This window comes from Chenopodium quinoa, unplaced genomic scaffold (assembly GCF_001683475.1).
Source record: "Chenopodium quinoa cultivar QQ74 unplaced genomic scaffold, ASM168347v1, whole genome shotgun sequence".
Classification (NCBI taxonomy): domain Eukaryota; kingdom Viridiplantae; phylum Streptophyta; class Magnoliopsida; order Caryophyllales; family Amaranthaceae; genus Chenopodium; species Chenopodium quinoa.
The window spans coordinates 4,237,871-4,261,693 of record NW_018744151.1 but is presented as its reverse complement, the minus strand read 5'-3'; the positions used below and the strand labels follow the sequence as shown (position 1 = coordinate 4,261,693).

The following is a 23,823-nucleotide window of genomic DNA, read 5'->3' as shown; positions in this document are numbered from 1 at the left end:
GCCTGTCCCAAACGCCACTCACCGTGGCTGGGCGTCCTGCCCAGACGCCAGGCCGGTGGACGTGGCTGCCGGACCTGGCGCCACCACCACCTTGCCGCCACGAGCCACCACTACCTTGCCGCCACGAGCCAACCACCTTGCCGCCACGAGCCTCGACATCCCCGTACTTTGATTTTTATTGAGGTTGTGTTTTTTTTTAAGGTCAAGGGCAATATTGTAACTTCAATATAAGTTTGTGGGCTTTATGTGGAGATTTGCGGGCGATGTTTAGCGATCCACAATTTAAAATGGTTGTTGGTATTCACCTATTCCTTGCTAGGTCGGACTTAAACAATGAGGGAGAAACATTGAAAGGAAATGGTGAAATTTATCTAGGATGTGAATATACTGGTGTATTTAGGCGTATAGGCTTTATGTATTTCGCATGCATATAGAAGGGCGGTATGGGATTCGATGGTACATTTTCTCTCTTAATATGGTATAGTGGTACATTTTTGTGTACTATTATCATAATATGAATGTATAATGTACCATTAAAGTATAAGTTGTCTGAATAGTACTTTTGTGTACTAATAATCATGTAGTGGTATTTTTTACCATCATATTTTCCACCAATTCTTTTTATCAAATTCCCATTATTTACAAAAATGTCATGCTATTTGCATGCGAAATGCATAGGGCCTATGCGCCAATACTTCTCCTTAATATACCGAAAGAGAATCTAGGTTTTTACTACCTCCGTTTTATATTTTTTTTTGCAACTTTGGGCATTATTTGTGAGATATAAAATGTTTCAAAGTACACAAAACATGAAACGGAGGTAATATTTAATTTGAAGTTAAACAACTACACATTATAATGTATGGGCATATGGCGTAAATAAGAATAATTATACTTACTCCCTGTTAATGTGTTACAACTTACAAGTATCCCCTCTAAATATCTTACTCATAGCTTATCTCACCTGTCGAAGTATGTCCTGATGAGGGCTGCTACTAGGGAGAATTAGGCAGATTTTGAAGTTGATGGAAGCTTCTTCATTTTCAAATTTCAAAAAGAGAATAGGAATTACTGTATGAAATAAAGGGAATTTATAACCAGCATTCATAAATTCTTCAATCAGGAATTTGTTTAAACCTATTGTCGGAAGAACATCACATCAATTTGGGTTTAATCAATCAAGTCATTTGTAAAATTATGATAAAATTACCTGTAATCAAATTTCACCCTATTCTTTTGCTATGAACATGTATGTGTTTATAAAGACTTGAACATGTACTGATCATGTTGTCACTCACAGTTAATGTTATTATATCCGTTTTTATACGATTGTCTCATATGCTAAAAGTAAATATCCCGTCAGAAATATCCTTAAAAATGTTGCTCCATAATCCATACCAACAAATTAAAATTTAGGAAAAATGTAAACTAATAATCCCACATTTAGTCGGTCTTCCATAAACAATCCCACCTTTTGAAATTCCAGAAACAATCCCACCTTAAACCCCCATCTTCCATTAACAATCCTTTACCGGTTGTATGGTTTTGATAACCGGTTTTCATAGGTTATAAGACACGTGTCAGGTTTTAATAGGTTTAACTTTTTTTTTTTAAAAAAAACAAACTAATAAAAAAAATAATAATAATAAAAAAAAACAAAACCAAAACCCCCAGCCTAGCCACCGTATCCCTTCCCCATCCTGCCACCGCATCCCCTCCCCATCCCCGCCCTTGCCTTTCCCGGCAACCCAACCTACCCCTTCAAGGCGTCGGAACCCAACCCCTGAAGCCCGAAATCAGCACTTGCAGCCGCCTAGCTTCCCCAAAAACCCAACCCAATCCGCAGCCCAGAACCCCTCTTTCTCCTTCTCCTTCTCTTTCTCTCTTCTCTTTGGTATGTTTCACTCTCCTCTGAATTCATCAATTCATTCCCTTTCAATTCGATTTTTCAGATGATTGAAATAATAATTTGCATTTAATTTCAAACCAAAAATTGAATTGGAGACGTTGGGTGACGTTTTTCAGGGCCGGAGTAGACTATTTCGTGGCTGGGGTGGAGTATTTCGTGGCTGAGGATTGAGTTTCAGCCTTTTAGGGGGCTGGTGTGGGGATTTTGTGGCAGTGGGTGGAGTTTTCGTGGTGGGGGTTGGGTTTCGGGGGTGGTTATTGGATTTTCCGACGTGGTTGGTGAGTTTCGTGGTGGCTTGGTTGTGGGGTGGCGGTAAGGAGTGAGTGTTGGGTGGTGGTTGGACTAGTGGCTTGAGAAGGAGTATAGTTAAAATGAATAAATAAATAAATAAAATAATCTGCTTAACAAGTTGTAGGTCAATGGGATCGTTAGTGGAAGATGAGGCTCAAAAGTGGGATTGTTTCTGGAATTTCAAAAGGTGGGATTGTTTATGGAAGACCGACTAAAGGTGGGATTATTAGATTATAATTTTCCTAAAATTTATGCACTTGCAACTTTGCAAGCTTTGCTTGATTTGCAACCCCATTAGGTCTCTTTATAATCGGATTTTTTGCTCTCTCTTTATAATGGGAGTTTAAAAATCCAAAAGCCCATTCTACTTTGCATTACAATTTTTAGTACAGTAGTTGCAGCCCAAAAAATCTTATTGGGTAACATAGTTATATAGCTCATAATAATTTTAAGCAAGCGTTTCTTTTTCAGTCCATTTCTTATGGTCTAACACTCTTGCCAAGAAACGGAAATGACGTACAACCAAATAATCAGATAATCTACTACACAAAGCATGGGAAAGCCACACCTTCACATCCTCCCTAATAATCCTACGAAGCTCCATGAGAGCACTACCTAGAAATCCTAGAATAACAAGATTTTCCGATTGAACCTTTCCACATTGACAAGCCAGTTAGCTGCACGATTACCTTCACATAATTTATTCATAAATGGAGAATTAGGTCACTTTATTATCACAATATGTTCAATGCAAAGGCGGACTATTGTAGAGGTCGGACGGGCGTAGGGAATAGTTTCAAGCCTTTAATCCCACTATCTTGAACCTCACTGTGATCATACACTAAAGTACGGTGGCGTCCAAAAGGGAAGAAGATAGAGTAAAAGAGTCGCCAACAAGTTTTTAAGGAACTTGTAAACCGTTCATATGATGAAGGTTACACCCCTTAACGATCCAAGAGATCGTCAACTCCATAAGGTCATGAACCAAATAAGGGTTCGGGGATGAAGGTACAAATCCAACCTAAAAGAGATTGAACCTGCCCTAATAATAGGACTCTACTTTATTCTGCTCGTATTCATGTGCGCTTTCTGACTAACATGCAATCAATAAGATTAACCCTAAACCTGTTTAATCTATGTTGGTTGAATATTAATGCACAAATAAACTATTATTGGCGATCACTTGAATTATAATCACATTAACCCTAAACAAGATTATCAATTATCTTATTAAGCGCGATTGCAAATACCAAATTCCCTTTAACAGGCAATAAAGGTGATCAAGCAATAACAATAAAAATATAATACATATCAAGCAACATAATAAATAACATCATTAATAATAATAATATCAATCATAAATAATGATAATCATAATCATGTTAAAGCATAGCATGATCCTAGGCATGATACTAACAAGATTAATAACAAACCCTAACATGATACTAACAAGAATAAATATTAGGAAGAAAATAAAAGGCATCATAGCAATCATATTTAATATTAAAATTACCCTAGACATGATACTAGGAATCATAACAACAATATAAACATGATTTCTACATCATAATATAAATTAAAGTACTTACTTGGATGTCTCGTACCTCTTTCTAATAACAAAATACACGCGTTAGTAACTTCAAGGAAAATAATAATCAAAACAATTAAATTAAATAATTGAAAGAGAGATTTGGGACCAAACCCTCAGAAATTAAAACCTTTCACGTCTAGGGCGAAGGCAACTTCGAATATGGCTAGGTGTATCTAGATCTTGCGAATGCGGAATTTTGTATTTGAAAAGCAAGAAAGAATGAAAGATGAAAGAATACTTGAGAATGAGAGAATTGGTGAAGGATGAATGAAAACTTGTGAATGAAGAGAGTTGATTAAAACTAATTGTTGATGAGAATTCGTGAATGATGATTGTAGATGATGATGAAAACGGAATTTTTAATACGATATTTATAAAGAAAATCAGCCAAAAAAGATAATTTAACAAAACAGAGTCTGAAGATCGCAAAACAGCATTGGCGCCAACCCTGGCTAACTGGCGCCAGACACCAGTGGCTAGCGCCAGACGCCAATGGCTAGCGTCTGGCGCCAAGCCTGGTTCTAGGCGCCAAGGCCTGGGTTTGGACGCCAAACTGGATTTCAACGCGTTTTCGAAAATCTGATAAATTTCCCGTACTGGAAGATAAAATAATATAATTTCTTCGAAAATACTATTTGATCTTAATTAAAACTCTGAAAAATAAACAAAGTCAACTTATCAATGCTAATTGAATTAGGAATGAAAAGAACCTTCTAGAAGATTCTAGAAGACTAAAACCATTCCTAATTGCATTAGGAATGATAAATTATATTAGGCCCTCCCCTACATCATTGGGCCGTACATGAAGCTCAAACCGGGCCCAGTTTAGTAAAATTGGCCATAACTTCCTCAATATTCATCAGAATTGGGCTTATAATATATTGTTGGAAAGGTCTTTGCAAGCCCCATCCAAATACACCACTATTGGACCCATGTCATGGACCAACCAAACTTGATTGATTGTTTTCTTAAAATAAAGTTTTCCAAAACAAGGAGAAGAGAAAAGAAATAAAACTTTCCGCAACACTAGACCTTCCACACTTTCACTTCATTCGATTATGATTCGACGCGAAAGGTACTCATCACTGAGTTTGGTTTTGGGGAGACACAAATGGGTGTCTACAACGGGGTTTGGCCCCTGATAACATTTTGGATAAAAATTTTTATTTAGTGTAAAGACCCATTTTAACTAAAAAAAAAAGATTGGTTTGCCGGAAAGCTAATTAGTAATTATAGTATATATACTCCTAATCTACCAAAACTACTCAAGCATTAAAAAAACAAATTGATTTTTAGGCAAGGTCAATAAATTATTAGGTTAAAAATATAGAGCACGTTTTGCCTTCTGGTATGTCGTTCTTTATTTCTCTACTTTGGGCATGTTCATATTTGCTAAACTAATTGGAGGTGAACTGAACTGAACTAAACTAAATAGAGTTGAAATGAATATTTTATGAGAGAAGAAAATTAGGAGTTGAATTGAACTAAACTGATTGAAGCTGAAATTAAACTGAAGTGAACATACCCTTAATCTATCAATTGACAAGTTGTTTTTAACTTTTGATTTATACTTATGATTTGTGAATTGTAATGCTTTGATAATAAATAAATCAGTCACTAACAAATGTATGCTTAATTGCTTAAAGTTAATCACTAGAAATTATTGGCCCTCGAAAGAAAAGATTTCAACATCCGCCACTGGTTCAATGTTTGAAGTTAACTGATGTCTAAATTATGTTTGAAGTCAAGTTCTTGCAGTTACAAGCAAAGCATGAACTAGATTTTTTCTTTTTCTTCAAATGTAATACGAAGTATGAATTATGAAATAATAAATAAAGATATATAAACGTTTTCAAAAGAAAAAAAAAAGGATATATAAACGCCACTTGATCCGTATGTTAGCGAGTAAACTTTGAATTCCAAATATGCATCGAAACAAATCTACAATTGAAAAGATATAAATTGCAAAAATTCTTCTAATGCTACCATAATAATTGTCAAAGTTTCAAAAATTACTATTGGTGGTCAAGAACACAAGCTAGGAGCATGTCATCGGTTATGTAACTTTGAAATGAAAAGGTCAGCATTACCTCAAATACAAACTCAATTTTCATATTTCTTGCCATCACTTAAATATATTGCCATTAACCACTTATTAAAGTAACCCAATGTGCCATAATTCATTTAAGAAATCATGAAAATTAAGAGCAAGCAAACCAAGATTAAGAAAAGAGTGAAGATGTCAAACTCCGAGCCTTTCCTCGATGATAATGAAGTTTTATCTGATACAATGATAAGGAGGAATGGAAGACATGAAATTCTTAGTCAGACATTACAAAGCACAACAAGCTTAGCCAATCTACTACCAACCGGAACCATCTTAACCTTCCACCTTCTTTCTCCTGTTTTCACCAATCGAGGTGATTGCGACAATGTAAATGTTGTGATGGCTTCCACCTTTCTCATGCTCTGTGCATTATTGGTGTTCATTCTCTGCTTCACCGACAGCTTTAGAGACAAACGTGGAAATATCTCTTATGGTTTTGCAACCTTTAATGGTCTGTGGCTGATAGATTCTGAGGTACCTCTATCACCACGGCTGGCTTCCAGGTTCCGTCTTAGAGTCCTGGATTTTGTGCACGGTTTCACATCAGTATTGGTTTTCTCAGCAATTGCGCTATCTGAAAACAATACAGTAAAATGTTTTTTCCCATCACCATCCAGAGATCTGCAGCAGATACTCACTGCGCTTCCTGTTGGAATTGGATTCGCCTCGAGTTTCTTGTTTGTTTTGTTTCCTACACAGCGCCATGGAATCGGTTACTCCTTCCATGCCAAATGATCTCGCTTGCTCAACATTAATCTGGTTTCTGTTTCTTGAATGCTCTTTCTGCTGCTATGCTCAGAGCTTCCAAATATTGTTATTAATTTGAAATTTTAGTGCAAAACTCATGTAAGACAGTTTGACTAAAGAAATCTCGACTACTGTTGGGCAAAGATGATGATGATCAGAGGATAATCATTAACTTCCTCCACTCTTCATTAATTGCTTCAATTCATAACTAGGAAAGTATGAAGCATTTTACAAAATAAAATTACTTCGTTTATTTTTATCCACTATTTCATTTGTTTTCCAGCTCATATTATTATGTAAGTCTCTCTAATTGTATAATCTCTAAGGCGTTGGACATATGTTTAAAGAAAGTAAAATATAAATCAATAAAATTGTCTCACTAATTTCAAAAGTCATCGGCAGACTCCAATAGCAAAACAAAATAATCGAATTCATAAAAGAAAGGATGATTTAACACATTTCTCTCTAATTTGGGATAGGATGGCTAAAATAATACAAGCATCCAAATAAATACAAAATTACAAATATACGCCAATATAAATGACGTCCTACAAAGTAGGCACACAAAAAAGGAGCCGTTACGTTATAAACAAAAGCAACAACACAAAAGTGATACAATCTTTATAAAAAATCATACTCTAAAATGTCTACTGTATTAAACAAGGTACTCGACATGTTTTAGAATAAAAGCAACACCCACACAAACAAAAAAAATATATTAGTAAATGCAAACAAAGCAGCACAACTGATTTTCTGGAAAACATACCGTACAAGGGATGAAAGTAATGGACAAAAACATTATATCATATCAGGTTCTAAAATAGCCAAGAGAGCTCGGTCTGATGGTGCGATTCCAGACCTTGCTGGATTTTGGTGGTGAGAATTTCTCTTCCCCCCCCCCCCCCCCTCCTTCCGGCCTACAAAAATGGACTGAGTTGAGTGTATGGACTAGTAGAGAATTGAAGCAGGATCCTCCTACCATCCCGAAACTAAAAATTCAGTACCTGCCAATCTACCATGTGTATTACATAATTTTCATGTCTTAAAGTAATAAGAATTCCAAAAAATCTTCTTAATGAGCCTTGTCAATATTACTAATTCATCAATATTTCACCCAAAACAGAATTTTCAAAAAAGAAAAAAGAAATTCGCAAACAGGTAAAATCATACTTAGTACTCCGTATATCTAAAATATATACATCTGGTGATCACATGCTATAAGGAACCACCATAAGTTATCATTATTAATAAACCACTCTTTCAGGCCAAAATTAAAGGGTTTATAAGTCCAAGAGAAGATAAATTATCATCACAAAGTTTAAGCTAACTGATATACAACCGTGCAAGTAACTTTATCCAGAAGTTGCAATCAGCAACAAATTAAGTAGAAAATTAGGTTGAACTCCAAACACCAGACAAAAATAGGATGAGATAATATATCTAAAAGCAACCCTTAGTTGTGATTTACTATAAACTTTGGCAAAAAAATATCCATTTCAGATGCTCTATAATCAATATAGTAGAATTCTCCAGCAGTTGCAAAAAAGATGCAATGGTTATACACAAAACATTGAAATAAGTTGGAATTCAAAGCAATCTCCCAAAATGTGTGCCCTCTCATCTTGTAGACCGATGTCAAATTAAGAAATGCATCGTAGCTCTTATAGTTTCATAACTGTAAACAATTTATAATATCTTTATTAACTAAATTACAGGAGCGACTTTCCCATGATTCTAATAAAGTAAGCTTTACCTCAAATATAACTTAGTTTCTTCTTTCTTGCAAGGCATTACTAACCAGCCCTCCCATTCCTTTTGCTCTACTCAATGCAATTATTAGCCATCCTCCCCCTCTTATAAAGCAGTCAGCCTCTCAAAGACCTGTAAAAAGCAGAACAGAGAGCAATCAGAGGAAAGATCAAGAAAGCGAGACATGGATGTCAATACAATCAGTGAGCAAGATCATCAGAGTGATGAAGAGCAAAAGGTTCCCCTTCTCCGAGATATACCTACAGTGGACAGAAATCCAATACAAGCAGCCATCAGCCAGACATTTCAGAGCACGGCTCACTTGGCCAATTTACTACCAACTGGAACAGTTATGGCCTTTCAGCTTCTCGCACCAGTTTTCACAAATCAGGGTGAATGCGACCCAGTGAGCCGAACGATGACTTCCATCCTAATTGCTCTTTGTGGGTTGTCATCATTCCTACTCAGCTTCACCGACTGCTTCAAGGATAACGATGGGAAAATCTATTATGGGTTTGCCACTTTCAACGGACTCTGGGTGATAGATGGGCCAGCAACTATTCCATCCCAGCTTGCTTCCAAGTACCGACTTCGGTTCATAGATTTTCTGCATGCTTTCATGTCAGTATTGGTTTTTGCAGCAATTGCCTTATTTGACAAGAATACGGTTCAATGCTTCTATCCAACGCCATCAAAAGAGACCCAAGAGATTCTTACAGCACTACCTGTAGGAATAGGAGTACTTTGCAGTATGCTCTTTGTAGCATTCCCTACACAACGCCATGGGATAGGTTTCCCTGTAACTGCTAATTGATCATTTGATGTAACACGGACGCCTTACACATGTTCTTATGTGACTAATTTCAAAATTGTATATCTTCGATATGCATTATATTGTATATAGCTCTAGCTGCTTCTACATCTCCACTGACTCTACAAAATGCTCTAATAAGATCAATTCATCCTATTACAGCCTGTGTTTGAAATAAATAAATAAATAACTGATACAAAAAAAGGAAAGAGATAGAAGGATGAAGACAGAATTACCAAATACAAGTCTGCAATAAGAAACAAGCAGCTAAACTTAAGCTACTTTCAACAAGTTGTTCACAATAGAAAAGTATCACAAGATTCCTAGTGCTATGAACAAAAATTGGGAAATAAAGGGGAGATTATAGGTAGTTGTTCAAGATAGAAAGGCAACACAGGATTTCTTGTGCTATGAACAAAAAGTGGAAAATAAAAAGGGAGATTAAAGGTTATCATCTACATTAGGAACAACCAATGACAAATAACACAGCAATATATTCCTTTTAGAGTAAAAGGCCCTAAATAATATCATTTCGCAAAAACAAAGGATACTACCAGTCATAAGACAGAAATGACTTATCACATTCATTTGCATTCAGATCTCAGACTATTCCAGAATCTAGCAAATCTTCTTTGATATGGTCTCGTTTTTTTTAGTATATGATTATACATTTATTGCTGAGAACATACCTTAATATTCTGAGCATTGGAACAAATAAAACTACCATACTAAGGTATATTTTGCACCAGATCAAATGCTGTGGTTCAAAACCGACTTTGTCAAATTAAATAATCCTTACAAATGTTTCGAGTGCCATAAAAAGATGTATAGAAAAAATAGTCAAGATACAGTAGTACCCTTGAACACGAACTGAAAGAAAAAAAAAGTAAAGGAAAACAAACCTATAAACAGCAACCCACCTTGCAGGAGATATTCCTTCAATCTAGATCATTGTTGATGGCCGAAAGCTACTAGCAAGGAGAGCCATCAAAAACTTAAACCCACCGAACTACTATATACTTAGTCTTGAGCTTTTATATTTCATAGGTATTTTGATCAATCGATAATTTCTCAAGCTCATCAATATCCTGTACCAACAGCATGTGAAAGCTTTCTATGGTCTTCAATATCTTTTTTTGATCGAGAAAAACTCTTAAGGTAGTCTTCCATATCTCCTCATCTGGTAGACAACCATCACAAACCATCTCATCAAGAATGCGGCAAACATTGTGCAAGTCTCCTTTCTTGCAGAAGCCATTGATAAGAGAACTAAACACTTCAGATTCAACAGACAGACCCCTGGTTCTCATACTTAGGTACACATGAAATGCTCGATTGAGATCAACCACACAAAGTCCTTGTATGACAGCAGCATGAGTCCTAACATGAGTACTCCAAGTTAACCTATTCGGTGAGATTCCAGCAAGGACCATTTCATCAAGGAAATTGGCAGCCTCCCGGAACTTGCCCAAGTCAGAGAAACCACTAATGATCTTAGCATACAGTGCAGCATCAGGTTTAAGACCTTGAAGTTTCATTCTGTCAAAAAGTTTTACAGCTTCACAAAGATTCCCATCTTTACAAAGTCCAGGAATTAGAGTGCTATAAGTTACCATGTTGGGAGAAAGATTATGGTGAAGCATCATATCCAGTAGATCTAAGGCATGTAAAGATCGTCCATGCTTGCAAAGACCATCCATCAACGCACTGTAGGTAAATACATTTGGCTTAATGTCTTTGCTTCTCATCTCCTCAAACAATGTCAGAGCATCACCCAACTTTTCAGATTTGCACAGACCATGCATCAAAGTAGTGTACGTAACAACAGAGGGTAGGCAACCCTTTGTATCCATTTCTCTGAAAAGTTCATTTGCTTCCTCAATTCTTCCACATTTACACAACCCACTAATCAATGTGCCATAAGTATATGAATCTGGAGGGCACTGACGATGTGGCATTTCACGAAATATATTAATGGCAGCACCAATTGTCTCATTGCTCTTACAAAGGGCTTTAATCAAGATATTAAGAGAAACAACTGATGGTGGAATACCTTTTTTCTTCATGTAACGGTAAAAACTCATGGCCATCTTTAACTGGTTTTCATCAACAAGAATTGAAAAGATAGAGATGTAAGTCTTATCAGTGAGTTCACATTCATATCCTTTCGCGTTCTTAAAAATCCTAACAGCCTCCAATGGCTTATGAACTCGACCATATCCCCTACAAATGGAGAGGATTATATCCTCATTAACCTGACACTTCTCTTCCTTCATTTTGTCAAGAAGCTCCTCTGCAGGTCTAAACTGATTAGCAGAGACTAATCTAGAGATCATTCGCCCAAAAGTAGTGTGGTCATGTTTAAAACCATTTTTGTACTCAGCTGTTGCCGAATCAAATATCGCAATAGCCTTATACAAGTCTTTTTCAGCTCGAATTAGCTGTTCCACCTGTGATGTTGTAATCTTCTTAGACCACTTCAACGCCGCCTTGGTTCCCATGATCGCGACTATTCAAGATCAACCAATCTCATATCATGGCTCAAGACGTTCTACACAAAAATAAGTCCAACAATATGTAACATAACCTGCAAGAACACAGAATGACACACTGCTTGAAATCCTTTCCGATATCTTTGACAAAAATTCGACACATACATTCATTAGATTTTCGATAAACCAATTACAACAGTTAATTTGTTTTAGCAGTGTACATAAATTTACAGTCAAATTCCAAGCATATTATGCATACATAGCAACAAGCCGAAAAATCGGCTGCCATAGCACAATAAAAAAGGGTTAATTTTCATAGTTATGTCTTACAAAAAGTATTATAAACAACAGATTGCAACAAATTAGCAATTACATTTGAAACAATAATCAAATTAAGCTCGAAACAACGCATGACAATCTTCTTGCTTACAAATTAACGTGAATTACACATAGCAACATTCTAGCAACAAAATCGATAATTATAATCATTCATAACTTGAGGAATTATAATCAAGAGTTCAATAATCGACATTGGAAGAACCCTAAATTGACAATATTGCTATTAAATTAACGATAAATTCTATATTGTGAAATTGATATTTGATGATTTGCTGAAGAAAAACGGTAAATGAAACACAAACACTTACCTTTGAAGCTGCTTCAATGGAGGAGAGCAAGCTCAGAAGCCGCTTCAATGGAGAATGAGTTCGAGCTTCAATGGAGTAGACAGAAGGAGGTGAGTGTAAAATGAGAAAAAGTTTCAAAGGAGAAAAAAAAATTTGAAAACGGAGGACGAAGATTAATGACACGCTTATATGGAGTAATGTCCACCGTCAGATCTAAGGTTATGCAGTTATGCCCAGGGGTGAGCATGGGACGGGTACCCGTACCGTTAGTACTATGGTACGGGTACCCGATAACCAAAATCACTAAAAGTGATACCTTTAACCGAAATCGATAAGTTCGGGTACTCGAATTCCGTATCAGTTATCGGGTACCCAATAAGATATCCGATAATGATAATTAAACTTAATTATGTAGTTATTATGATATAATTTACAACTAATTAAAAACAATACCAGACCAAATTATTAATAATATTACTAACATTGATATTATAAAGTGATTATGAAGTAAAGTAAAAGTTTAGATTTATATTAATAGATTTAAGTAGGGAAAAAAAGCAAAAAAAAAAATGCTTATCGGATCGGATCGGCTAACCGTTAATTTTAAAATGATACCCATAACCATACCCGATAACAAATTATCGGAACGGGTACCCGAATCGTTATGGTTATCAGATTGGGTACCCTAATTTTCGAAACGGTTACGGATCGGTTTTTCGGGTTTTTGGTTTTTCGGGTAGTTTTGCTCAGCCCTAGTTATACCCAATTGACTCACGACTGATTCTAACTTACCGTCGCAAATAGAGTCATGGTAATATCAAGTGGACCAACCGCTCACCCACTCCACCCGCCTTATCGGACAGGTGAAAATCTAATAGATGGGTGACGGATTAACGAATGCAACCATGCGGGTGACGGATTGGATCCGAGTAGACAATTTTCGCCCACTTATATTGGGCTAGGCCCAACTGAATATTTAATTTCTAACCTAATGTCCTAATTCCTAACCCTATCATTTCAAAAAACCAAGCCTCTTTAGATTCGAGTAGACAATTTTCAATTTTTTTTTTTAATGTAAAATGTATAATTGTCAAAAATCATATAACTAATATATAAGTGTCACGCTACATTGGATAGATTTCATAAGATAAAAAAAATTAGGTAAGAATTCTGTTTTCAATCAAATTAGGGTAGAATTTTAGAATAAGATTATTAGTTTAGAGTTATATTTTCGATAAAATACCAAATAATAAATTTATAATTAGGCCACAAGACAACATCATTTAGCGTTTTAATTTTTCGCCAAGTATCGTACCACGTTGGATAAATATAGATTGAATTTGTAGCAAAAAGAGTTAATTTAGAATTCTATTTTCAATCAAATTAAATTATAATAGTAGTATAATTTTATCTTAAAAGTCCATAAACTATCCGGGCATCGCCGGGGCACAAACTAGTCTTATTATTAAAGATATTCCGAGATTTATTATTAAAGATATTCCGAGATTTATTAAAGATATTCCGAGATAATATCTTGACTTTCTTGACATTGTTTCTCAATTAATATTATTCATGGATTTTCAGCATATATTTAGTCTATATCATTTGACTTTAGATTGCTTAATTCAAGGAGAGTATATTTTGTTATTTTGTACTCCGTACATTATATTTTAGGTTTCCTTATTAGCACACGTACCGTACAACTATATTAGAACAGGTTATTCCTTCAACCTAATTTTTCCTCCCCACATAATTTCTATGGCTACTAACACCATTCCTAATGATGTTGAACCTAACTATGCTCTGTTGTCAACCTCACTAATATTATCAAACTCAATTCAACCAATTATTTATCTGAAAAAATCAATTTGAGACTATACTTGTGGGATATGACCTTTTCAAGTTTCTTCATGTATCTCACCATGGCCTCCTCCATCCATATCTTTTATATTTAAGTTAAGTTTATATTACGGATTAGTAAAAGATATATTTGATTATATATTAAATCCCACTCAAATATACTAATTGTTTAAATTAGCGAGGTTGACAACAGAGCACAATTAGCTTCCACTACAAGAAAACAGCTAAATTGCGACGGAAAAAGTTCGTCGTAAACTATGTAAATTCCGTCGTAAAGTTGGTTTACGACGGAATTCCGTCGTAAATAGTTGTCAGAAAACCCTTTGTAGGAAAATGACCATTTTACGACAGAATTTCCGTCGTAAACCAACTTTACGACGGAATTTACGACGGAAATAATATTGTCGGACTTGGAATTGGCCTTTGCTGAAGATCCGTCGCAAACTTCCGACGGAAAAAGTTCCGTCGCAAACCTTAGATTACGACGGAATTTTCCGTCGTAAAATATAATTTACGACGGAATTATCTGTCGCAAAATATTATTTATTATTTACGACGGAAAATTACCTCGCAAAATATTATTTACGACGGAAATTCCCTCGCAAGTTATTATTTACGACGGAAAATTCCGTCGCAATGTATATATTTTACGAGGGAATTTTCCGTCGTAAATAATATTTTGCGACAGATAATTCCGTCGTAAATAATATTTTGTGAGGGAATTTTCCGTCGTAAATAATATTTTGCGACTGATAATTCCGTCGTACATTATATTTTACAACGGAAAATTCCGTCCTAAATATGTACATTACGACGAATTATTCCGTCGTAAATTGTATTTCCAGCCCAAAACAAATTTTTGTAATTTTCTGCATTTTCAAACCTGAATTTTTTTAATGATAAATCGACAAAAAAAAACTAAATATTGAGTCCTAAAATTGTTGTTTAAAAAAAATTAATTACCGACCTACGAAATTAGGGTTATGTACATATATATATAATAATTATGTCCTAGTACAAAAGATAGTCCACATTTTGGTATCTATACCAAACAAAAGTTCGGTTAGAGTGATTCTATGCTAGACTAAAGCTAAGCTACGCAATCGCTTGGAAACCCTGGCCTGCTCCACCACCACCCGGGTCGTTCCTAGGGTCTCGATGCTGAGGATGAATGGTGGAACATGAGTCGTTGTTGGTGAGACGACTCATCATCTCATCGAAACTCTCCTTGTATCTCCTCTCCATTTCAGCCATTCGTGCTTCCATTTGAGTTTGGAGAGTTTGCACCCTGTGTTCCATCTGGTCTTGCATTTGAGAAATGACAGACGGCGTGTATTGCTGTGAAGAACGGGAACCTCGACCCTGTTTGCCATAGTAAAGCTCTGCACTTTGGCCAAGTCCCTTCACACGCCCCTTCTTATTGCGCCCACCCACCGACTCCCAGTACAACTCATTGGGACTCTTCTGAATCCCCTGACTCCTTGTTTCTTCGAGCTTCTTCTGGTAGGTGTCCTACAAAATATTGAAGATAAAAAAAAATATTGTTAAAAAAACAACCAACAATATAAGGTAAGGTTTCTTTCTTCTAACATTCCAATATCACATACTTTTAGGTGCCTAAGGATAGAAATTAAGAAAATTAAGCACATAAGTCAATTTTCAACCCTCACTCATCCAAAATCATCCAAATTTGGGCTATATCGCTAAAACCATGCCTATTTTCTATGTTTTCAATGAAATGTAAGGTTTCTTTCTTCTAACATTCCAATATAAATTTCTTTTAAGTGCCTAAGGATATAAATTAAGAGACAAAAGCACATATGTCAAATATCGACCCTAACTCATCCAAAATCATCCAAATTTGGCCTATATGGCTAAAACCATGCCTATTTTCTATGTTTTCAAGCAAATGTAAGGTTTCTTTCTTCTGACATTCCAATATCAATTGTTTTTAAGTGCCTAAGGATAAAAATTAAGAGAAAAAAGCACATAAGTCAATTTTCAACCCTAACTCATCCAAAATCATCCAAATTTGGCCTATATGGCTAAAACCATGCCTATTTTCTATGTTTTCAAGCAAATGTAAGGTTTCTTTCTTCTAACATTCCAATATCAATTTCTTTTAAGTGACTAAGGATAGAAATTAAGAGAAATAAGCACATATGTCAAATATCGACCCTAACTCATCCAAAATCATCCAAATTTTGCCTATATGGCTAAAACATGCCTATTTTCCAAGTTTTCAAGCAAATGTAAGGTTTCTTTCTTCTAAAATTCCAATATCAATTGCTTTTAAGTTCCTAAGGATAGAAATTAAGATATAAAAGAACATAAGTCAATTTTCAACCCTAACTCATCCAAAATCATCCAAATTTGGCCTATATGGCTAAAACCATGCCTATTTTCTATGTTTTCAAGCAAATGTAAGGTTTCTTTCTTCTAACATTCCAATATCAATTGCTTTTAAGTGCCTAAGGATAGAAATTAAGAGAAATAAGCACATATGTCAAATATCGACCCTAACTCATCCAAAATCATCCAAATTTGGCCTATATGGCTAAAACATGCCTATTTTCCAAGTTTTCAATCAAATGTAAGGTTTATTTATTCTAACATTCCAATATCAATTGCTTTTAATTGCCTAAGGATATAAATTAAGAGAAATAAGCACATATGTCAATTTTCAACCCTCACTTATCCAAAATCATCCAAATTTGGCCTATATGGCTAAAACCATGCCTATTTTCTAAGTTTTCAAGCAAATGGATTCGTTCTTTCTTCTAACATTCCAATATCAATTGCTTTTAAGTGCCTAAGGATAGAAATTAAGATAAATAAGCACATAAGTCAATTTTCAACCCTAACTCATCGAAAATCATCAAAATTTGGCCTATATGGCTAAAACCATGCCTATTTTCTAAGTTTTCAAGCAAATGGACTCGTTCTTTCTTATAACATTCCAATATCACATACTTTTAAGTGCCTAAGGATAGAAATTAATAGAAATAAGCACATATGTCAATGTTCAACCCTAACTCATCCAAATTCATCCAAATTTTGGCCTATATGGCTAAAACCATGCCTATTTTCCAAGTTTTCCAAGCATTCACATTTCGACCTAGATCTCGTGTTTTTGTGTCAACTGAGGGCTGAAAGTAATTGGAGCAGAAGTTTGATATCTCTTCAGTGAGATAAGCGTTGCATATGGAACCTTCAACACGAGCCTTATTACCAATTTTTCGTTTCAGGTGATTGAGGAACCTGTAATTATGTTTATGTAGCCGTAGAAGTATAAGTAACGGAAATCAATAAAAGAGATGAAAGTAAGAGTTGAGAAAGGACCTTTGATTTACCTTTCGAAAGGATACATCCACCGATGTTGAACAGGTCCACATAACTTGCCCTCATATGGCAAATGAATTGGTAAATGCTCCATGGAGTTGAAGAAAGATGGGGGGAAAACCTTCTCAAGCTTGCACAGGATCTCAGCTATGTTTTTTTCCAATCGCTCCATGTCGCTAACTGTAATTGTGTAGCAACATAAATCGCGAAAGAATTGGCTTATCTCTGTAATTGCATTCCATATATGGGTAGGGAGCAATTCTCTCAAAGCAGTGGGCAACAACCTCTCCATGAACACGTGACAATCATGACTTTTCATTCCATGTAACTTACCTGATTGCAAATCAACGCATCGGCTCAAATTGGAAGCGTAACCATCAGGAAATCGCAGCTGTTTGACCCACTCACACAAAACCTTTCTCTGAGCCTTGTCAAGAGAAAATGGAGCCTTTGGCATGAATTCTTTTCCTCTATCATCCTCTTGAAGATGTAGCTGGGGCCGTTTACAGTATTTAGCAATGTCATTCCGAGCTGATGGCGTGTCACGAGATAGCTTTTTCACGTCCATTATAGTGTGAATCAACTGATCAAAAAAGTTTTTTTCAACGTGCATGACATCTAAGTTGTGACGAACAAGCAGATGTTTCCAATATGGAAGGTCCCATAGAGTGCTTTGCTTGAACCACCCTTTTTTTCATTTTTGAGACGTTTCAGTGCCTCGGGGCCATCTGTTGCTTTCGGGAGGTTTTTCACACATTCCCAAAGTTCCTCTCCTGACATGATGTGAGGTGGTGAACCTTTTTCGACTTTGTTTTTACAAAATGCATTTTTACTATTTCGAAAAGGATGATTTGTCGGAAGGAATTGACGATGGCAGTCAAACCAAGAAACCTTACCACCATTTTCGAGCCAAAATGCTTTGCTTTTCTCCATGCAATATGGACAAGCCTTCTTACCGGCTGTGGTCCAACCAGATAACATACCATAAGCTGGGAAGTCATTAACGGTCCATAGGATGGCTGCTCGAAGATTGAAATTTTGTTTTCTCGAAATATCGTAAGTATTTGCCCCAACTTCCCACAACTGTTTCAACTCATGTATGAGCGGCTGCATGTAAACATCCAAGTTGCCCTTAGGGTTTTTAGGACCAGGAACGAGTAACGAAAGAAACATGAACTGTCTTTTCATACACATTGACGGAGGCAAGTTATAAGGGGTCAAAATGACAGGCCAACATGAATATTGTCCCCCAAACTGACCATGTGGAGCAAATCCATCCGTACATAGGCCAAGTCGAACATTACGAGGTTCAGAGGCAAACTCAGGAAAGCAACTATCTAGGTGTTTCCACGCTTCACTATCGCTAGGGTGTGCCATTGTGCCTTGAACTCGAGGATTTTTAGCATGCCATGTCATTTCCTCAGAAATGTTTTTAGTTGCAAAAAGCCTTTGCAACCTAGGTGTGATAGGGAAATAAAATAGAACATTCAAAGGCACTAAGCTACCTTTAGAAGTCTTCTTGTATCGGTCGCTGCCACACACCCTACATGTAGATAATTGAGCATCATCTTTCAAAAACAACATACATCCTTTCGGGCATGCATGAATCTTTTCATGGGGCAGCTCTAACCCCTTAACAATTTTCTTGACCTCATAGAATGTCTCGGCCATGTGGTTGTTGTTAGGAATCGCTTCATTAACCAAAGAAGCAAGTCCATCAACACATATGTGCGACAAATTTTACTCACACTTTAGGCTACTGATTCTAGAAGCCATCTCTAACACATACAATGAACTCCCTTCGTATAACGGTTGTTCAGAAGCCCTTAACAAATCAAAAAATGGCTTGGCTTGTGCATTAGGCTCCTCCTCTAATGAAACAGGTGGCTCTTCGGAATGGCCTTGATCTTGAGACTGACCAAAGGCATCCAAAACCATTTCACGATATTCATTTGACTCCCCGAGTTCCTGGAAACCCTTCCCCATGACACATCCACTCGTAGTAATTAGGTAAAAAACCGCTGCGATACAGATGAAGTTTGACCGTATCTGGATCCCAGAGACGTTTGTTTTTGCATTTAAAACATGGACACCTAACTTCATTCGGGTTGCTACTCTCGGGATGATCTTCCACATATTTAAGGAATTCATCTACCCCCTTCAAGAACTCAGGATTAATAGAATTCCCAACCTTCCTTTCGTACATCCAGCTACGTTCTTTTCGTTTCATGATTACAAGTTCTACACAACTAACACATATGCCATTAATCACATTAGTCATAAAGCACAATATATATTCATTATAGATCAAACTGTTATGGAAATGCAAATGAGAAGAGAAATGATTTCCAAGGGTCCTTATCACTCCAACCTAACCCATCCTTGTACGTTTAATCTCACTAGTGAATGTATGCCAAAATTTCAATTCTATGGAAAATCCGGCAGCATCTCCCTACAGTTCCCCGAGTACACAATATAGGCGATTAGAAACACCTATATATGTACATAGAGAACATTGTAGAGAAATGACAAGCAAGGATCTTCCTTAGAATTAAAATTAAGGAATACATTCACCACCTAAGTGAGAATAAACGTACAAGGACGGTCCCAACTGGGGACTATTCAAGACATACTCCTAATGTGTATGCCTTGAACGGGTATCTAGGCATATGATTATGAAAATGATTTTTTAAAAAATATATATACTTAACTAACATACATAATATTAAACAAATATATCAAGATTAAACTAAACAAGAGAAACAAATCAAACCAAACCAAAGTAAACTAATATATCATATTAAACTAAACCAAACCAAACTACTGTTTTATATATTAAATTAAACTAACATATTTCTAAAAAAACTAAACTAAATTAAGATACTTTATATTAAAATAAATTAAACTACAACACATTATATTAACATAATATTAACTAAACTACATTATGTTAAACTAAACTAAACCAAACTAACATTGTTTATTTTAAAGATCAAGGAAGCAATTAATTAATTATAAGATTAATTTAAAAATATATATACTTAACTAACATACATAATATTAAACAAATATATCAAGATTAAACTAAACAAGAGAAACATATCATAACACCATACTATTAATATAAACCAAATCAAACCAAACCAAAGTAAACTAATATATTATATTAAACTAATCCAAACCAAACTACCGTTTTATATATTAAATTAAACTAACATATTTCTAAAAAAAAAACTAAACTACAATAAGGTACTTTATATTAAAATAAATTAAACTAAAACACATTATATTAACATAAACTTAACTAAACTACATTATGTTAAACTAAACTAAACCAAACTAACATTATATTGTTTTTTTAAAGAGAAGGGAGCAATTAATTACTTATAAGAGATCATCAATGTCACTAAATTAACCAAACTAAAAGTTATTGAATATCTAACAACCAAAGTAAGATACACATATACATTATATTAGGGTTTGTAATGTAACTAACCTTTAGATCTGCACTTCTTTTTAACAATTAAACCAACAAAATTGTACAAATCCTACAACAAAATTAAAAAAATAATAATTAAGGCTTTATAAGTAAACAAAATTAAATTGAAAAAAAAGGGGGGAAAGCAAAGGCAACTTACTGTCAGGCGGAGGTGGGGCGTCGCCGGAAACAACCAAGGGCCGGTGGGTTCAATCACGGCTAGGGGACGGAGGTGCGGCTGCGTTGTGGTGGTTATATGTTAGCCGTTGGTAGTTTTTTTGCAAAAAAAAAAAAAAAAAAAAATAATTGACAATTGCACACACTTACCTAGACGCGGCGGCTCGCCGGAAACCACCAGGGCTCGACAGCTCTCCCTTCCTCCCTTCCTCCTTATCTTTCTCTTTCCCGTTCTCTTTCTCCTCTCTCTTTCTTTCCCGTTCTTTTTCTCCTCTCTGTTTCCCGTTCTCTTTCTCGCCGGCTCATATGCGTCGCCGGCGTAAAGGGAAACCACCATCGCCGTTCTCTTTCTCCTCTCTCCTTCTCTCTCTCCTTCTCTTTCTCTCTCTCCTCTCGCTGCTTCAGTTCTCTCTCTGCGTTTCAATTATTTCCCCCTTTTTTTAGGGCAAGGTCGCAATTTTAATTTTCAAAAAATGACAGTAAATTTTACGACGGAATTTATTTCCTTCGTAATTTAAAACTTACGACGGAATATTCCGTCGCAAAACACTTTACGACGGAAAATTCCGTCGCAAGTTTTAAATTACGACGGAAATAAATTCCGTCGTAAATTTTATGAGGGAAAATACCTCGTAATCGAAATTTTCCGTCGCTAAATTGCGATGAAATGTTTCCCGTCGAAAATATCCACATTAACGACGGAAAAACATGTTCGTCGTAAGCATTCCGTCACAATTTAGCCTATTTCTAGTAGTGTTCTACATCATTAGAAATGGTGTTAGTAGCCATAGGAATAATGTAGAAATGTTGTGAATTGTAAATAGCTTATAAATATGTAGATTGTGCTTTCTCTAAAAAAATAAATGTAAATTGTGATACAATTATAAAGACTTTACTAATTTGGATCCAAAAAACCGAAATAACCGAAATATGAAGGAATTATTTTATAAATAAATATGGTTAATATTTATCATGTTAAACTATGTTTATGATTATACTAATATATATCATGTCAACCTATGGTTTCATACTTGTATTAATCGTGTACAACTATATTTTTAAAAATTTATTATTACATTTTTATTTTATTTTTATAATCACATTAGGACCAAAAAACTAGCAATGTATTTTAATTTGGATTTCGAATTGGATCCCAATAATTGAATTATAATTCGGATTAGATTGGATTTGGTAAGAAATTCATATTGGATTGGATTTGAAAATTAAAAATCAAATTTATTTCGGATCAGATTAAATTTGGGCTAAATCCAAACCGAAAACCGAATGGACACCCCTACCTATTATATTAGGTCACTTGACACGTATCAAGTCCTAATTGGTCCAAAATTTAAAAACAAAAAACCAGAAAACCAGCCATCTTACCTTCCCCCCCCCCCACCAATCCACCCTAACCTCCATTACTACAGCCCAGCCCGCCGCCCCTCCCTTTGTCGGACAGTCGCGTCTCTCCCACTTCTTGCGTCGTCATTTCCCCCATCTCCGAAACCCCCTTCCATTCTCCCACGCAACCACTGAAACCCCAAAATACCAGCCATTGAAACCCTAAAATCACAAATTCCAGCCAAAAACCCACCAACAAAAATGGAAGTTTCAGGGGTGGGTTTGGTGTCTTCGGGAGTAGTGGAGGGCGAGCTGTCGGCGTACATGTGGTTGGATTTCGTGGCTAGGGGCATTTGAGATGACAGAGAAAATGAAAAGGGGTTTCATAGCTGGGGGCAATTGGCCAACGGGATGAGGGAGGGGTTGGCGAGGGGAGGGGAAAACCAACGCGGTTTAATTTATTTCTCTCATCTAGCTAGTGGACCTAATATAAATTATATTATATTTTATTAATTTTATATTCACATTCTTTCAATTCTCTCAACTAATTTTGCTTTTTACAATTTTTCATTCTTCTATTATCCCACCATATCTATATTTTATTACTTTATCCAATTTCCTCTAAAACTCCGCGCATAGAGAAATAAAACAAATGTTTAAAAATAGAAAGAATATATGATATATTTATTTGAAAAATACGAGCTACAATGAATCTAATAAGATTTCAAATAAACATGTTTTTTCTTAAGTATTCATATAAAACCCAAAATAAATTAAAGTAATTTATGTGAATTGTGTTGAAGTTAAAATGTGTAAAACTGTAAACTGATGTAAAACAAAGAAAGTAAGCATGTAGCAAATTTGCCATGTCCTCCACGCTCCACCACATTTTGTTCCCTAATTTTTTTTTGTTTCCCTTTAGCCATGTAAGAATTATAATGAATATGATTGTAATTCCATCACATAATATTATTATTTATTACAAATAAACCTCTCTTTTTTTTGAAAACAATAGCTGAGTATTTAAATTATACTCACTTTATTTCCTTTCATCATAATCATTATTTTATACATAGTTTAATGCACACATTTAAAATAATCATATTTAAATACGTATTGTACAAATTTAAACTATAATTGATTGAGAATCAAATAAAATCTTTCATAGGTAGTATGTTGTTTCCTATATGTCTATGGAAACAATATAATTTAATTTGCAATATATTGAAATTTCTATGAGGATTTCAATAAAAATTAATGTGATCGTGTAACAAAATATGTCATTCGCATCACATTTACTTA

General features: G+C 35.4%; 4 protein-coding genes across 6 annotated transcripts; 2 read left to right on the top strand and 2 right to left on the bottom strand.

The window, feature by feature from the left end:
- Nucleotides 1–5,916: 5,916 nt before the first annotated feature.
- LOC110693673 lies at nucleotides 5,917–6,704 on the top strand. The gene has a single exon (XM_021870833.1). The coding sequence runs from the start codon at nucleotides 5,986–5,988 to the stop codon at nucleotides 6,631–6,633; it is 648 nt and encodes a 215-aa protein (XP_021726525.1). The 5' UTR covers nucleotides 5,917–5,985; the 3' UTR covers nucleotides 6,634–6,704.
- Nucleotides 6,705–8,535: 1,831 nt separating this feature from the next.
- Nucleotides 8,536–9,360, top strand: LOC110693674. The gene has a single exon (XM_021870834.1). The coding sequence runs from the start codon at nucleotides 8,579–8,581 to the stop codon at nucleotides 9,206–9,208; it is 630 nt and encodes a 209-aa protein (XP_021726526.1). The 5' UTR covers nucleotides 8,536–8,578; the 3' UTR covers nucleotides 9,209–9,360.
- LOC110693672 (pentatricopeptide repeat-containing protein At5g46100-like) lies at nucleotides 9,255–12,517 on the bottom strand. Of its 3 annotated transcripts, none has more exons than XR_002505649.1 (3): nucleotides 12,345–12,517; nucleotides 10,126–11,792; nucleotides 9,255–9,327 (listed from the first exon to the last, which is right to left on the bottom strand). XR_002505649.1 is itself a non-coding variant. In XM_021870832.1 (2 exons), exon 2 carries the CDS (start codon nucleotides 11,704–11,706, stop codon nucleotides 10,240–10,242), a length of 1,467 nt encoding a protein of 488 aa, XP_021726524.1. In that variant the 5' UTR covers nucleotides 11,707–11,792; nucleotides 12,345–12,517; the 3' UTR covers nucleotides 9,375–10,239. The 3 variants fall into 3 exon arrangements, 1 of the variants encoding a protein (XP_021726524.1); XR_002505648.1 differs by having other exon boundaries at nucleotides 9,279–9,368; XM_021870832.1 differs by lacking the exon at nucleotides 9,255–9,327 and having other exon boundaries at nucleotides 9,375–11,792.
- Nucleotides 12,518–18,143: 5,626 nt separating this feature from the next.
- Nucleotides 18,144–19,755, bottom strand: LOC110693724. Its single transcript, XM_021870897.1, has 3 exons — nucleotides 19,624–19,755; nucleotides 19,274–19,574; nucleotides 18,144–19,216 (listed from the first exon to the last, which is right to left on the bottom strand). Exons 1-3 carry the CDS (start codon nucleotides 19,753–19,755, stop codon nucleotides 18,144–18,146), a joined length of 1,506 nt encoding a protein of 501 aa, XP_021726589.1.
- Between the last annotated feature and the right edge of the window lie 4,068 nt (nucleotides 19,756–23,823).

What these genes read in the sequence shown, in the direction of transcription:
- LOC110693673 (XM_021870833.1), top strand. Translation starts at nt 5,986, where the DNA reads ATGAAAATTAAGAGCAAGCAAACCAAGATTAAGAAAAGAGTGAAGATG.
- LOC110693674 (XM_021870834.1), top strand. Translation starts at nt 8,579, where the DNA reads ATGGATGTCAATACAATCAGTGAGCAAGATCATCAGAGTGATGAAGAG.
- LOC110693672 (XM_021870832.1), bottom strand. Translation starts at nt 11,706, where the DNA reads ATGGGAACCAAGGCGGCGTTGAAGTGGTCTAAGAAGATTACAACATCA.
- LOC110693724 (XM_021870897.1), bottom strand. Translation starts at nt 19,755, where the DNA reads ATGAAACGAAAAGAACGTAGCTGGATGTACGAAAGGAAGGTTGGGAAT. An exon ending in AGAGTAGCAACCCGAATGAA is followed by an intron (nt 19,575 to 19,623) that starts GTTAGGTGTCCA and finishes TCTGGGATCCAG; the next exon opens with ATACGGTCAAACTTCATCTG. An exon ending in TAGAATCAGTAGCCTAAAGT is followed by an intron (nt 19,217 to 19,273) that starts GTGAGTAAAATT and finishes TGGTTAATGAAG; the next exon opens with CGATTCCTAACAACAACCAC.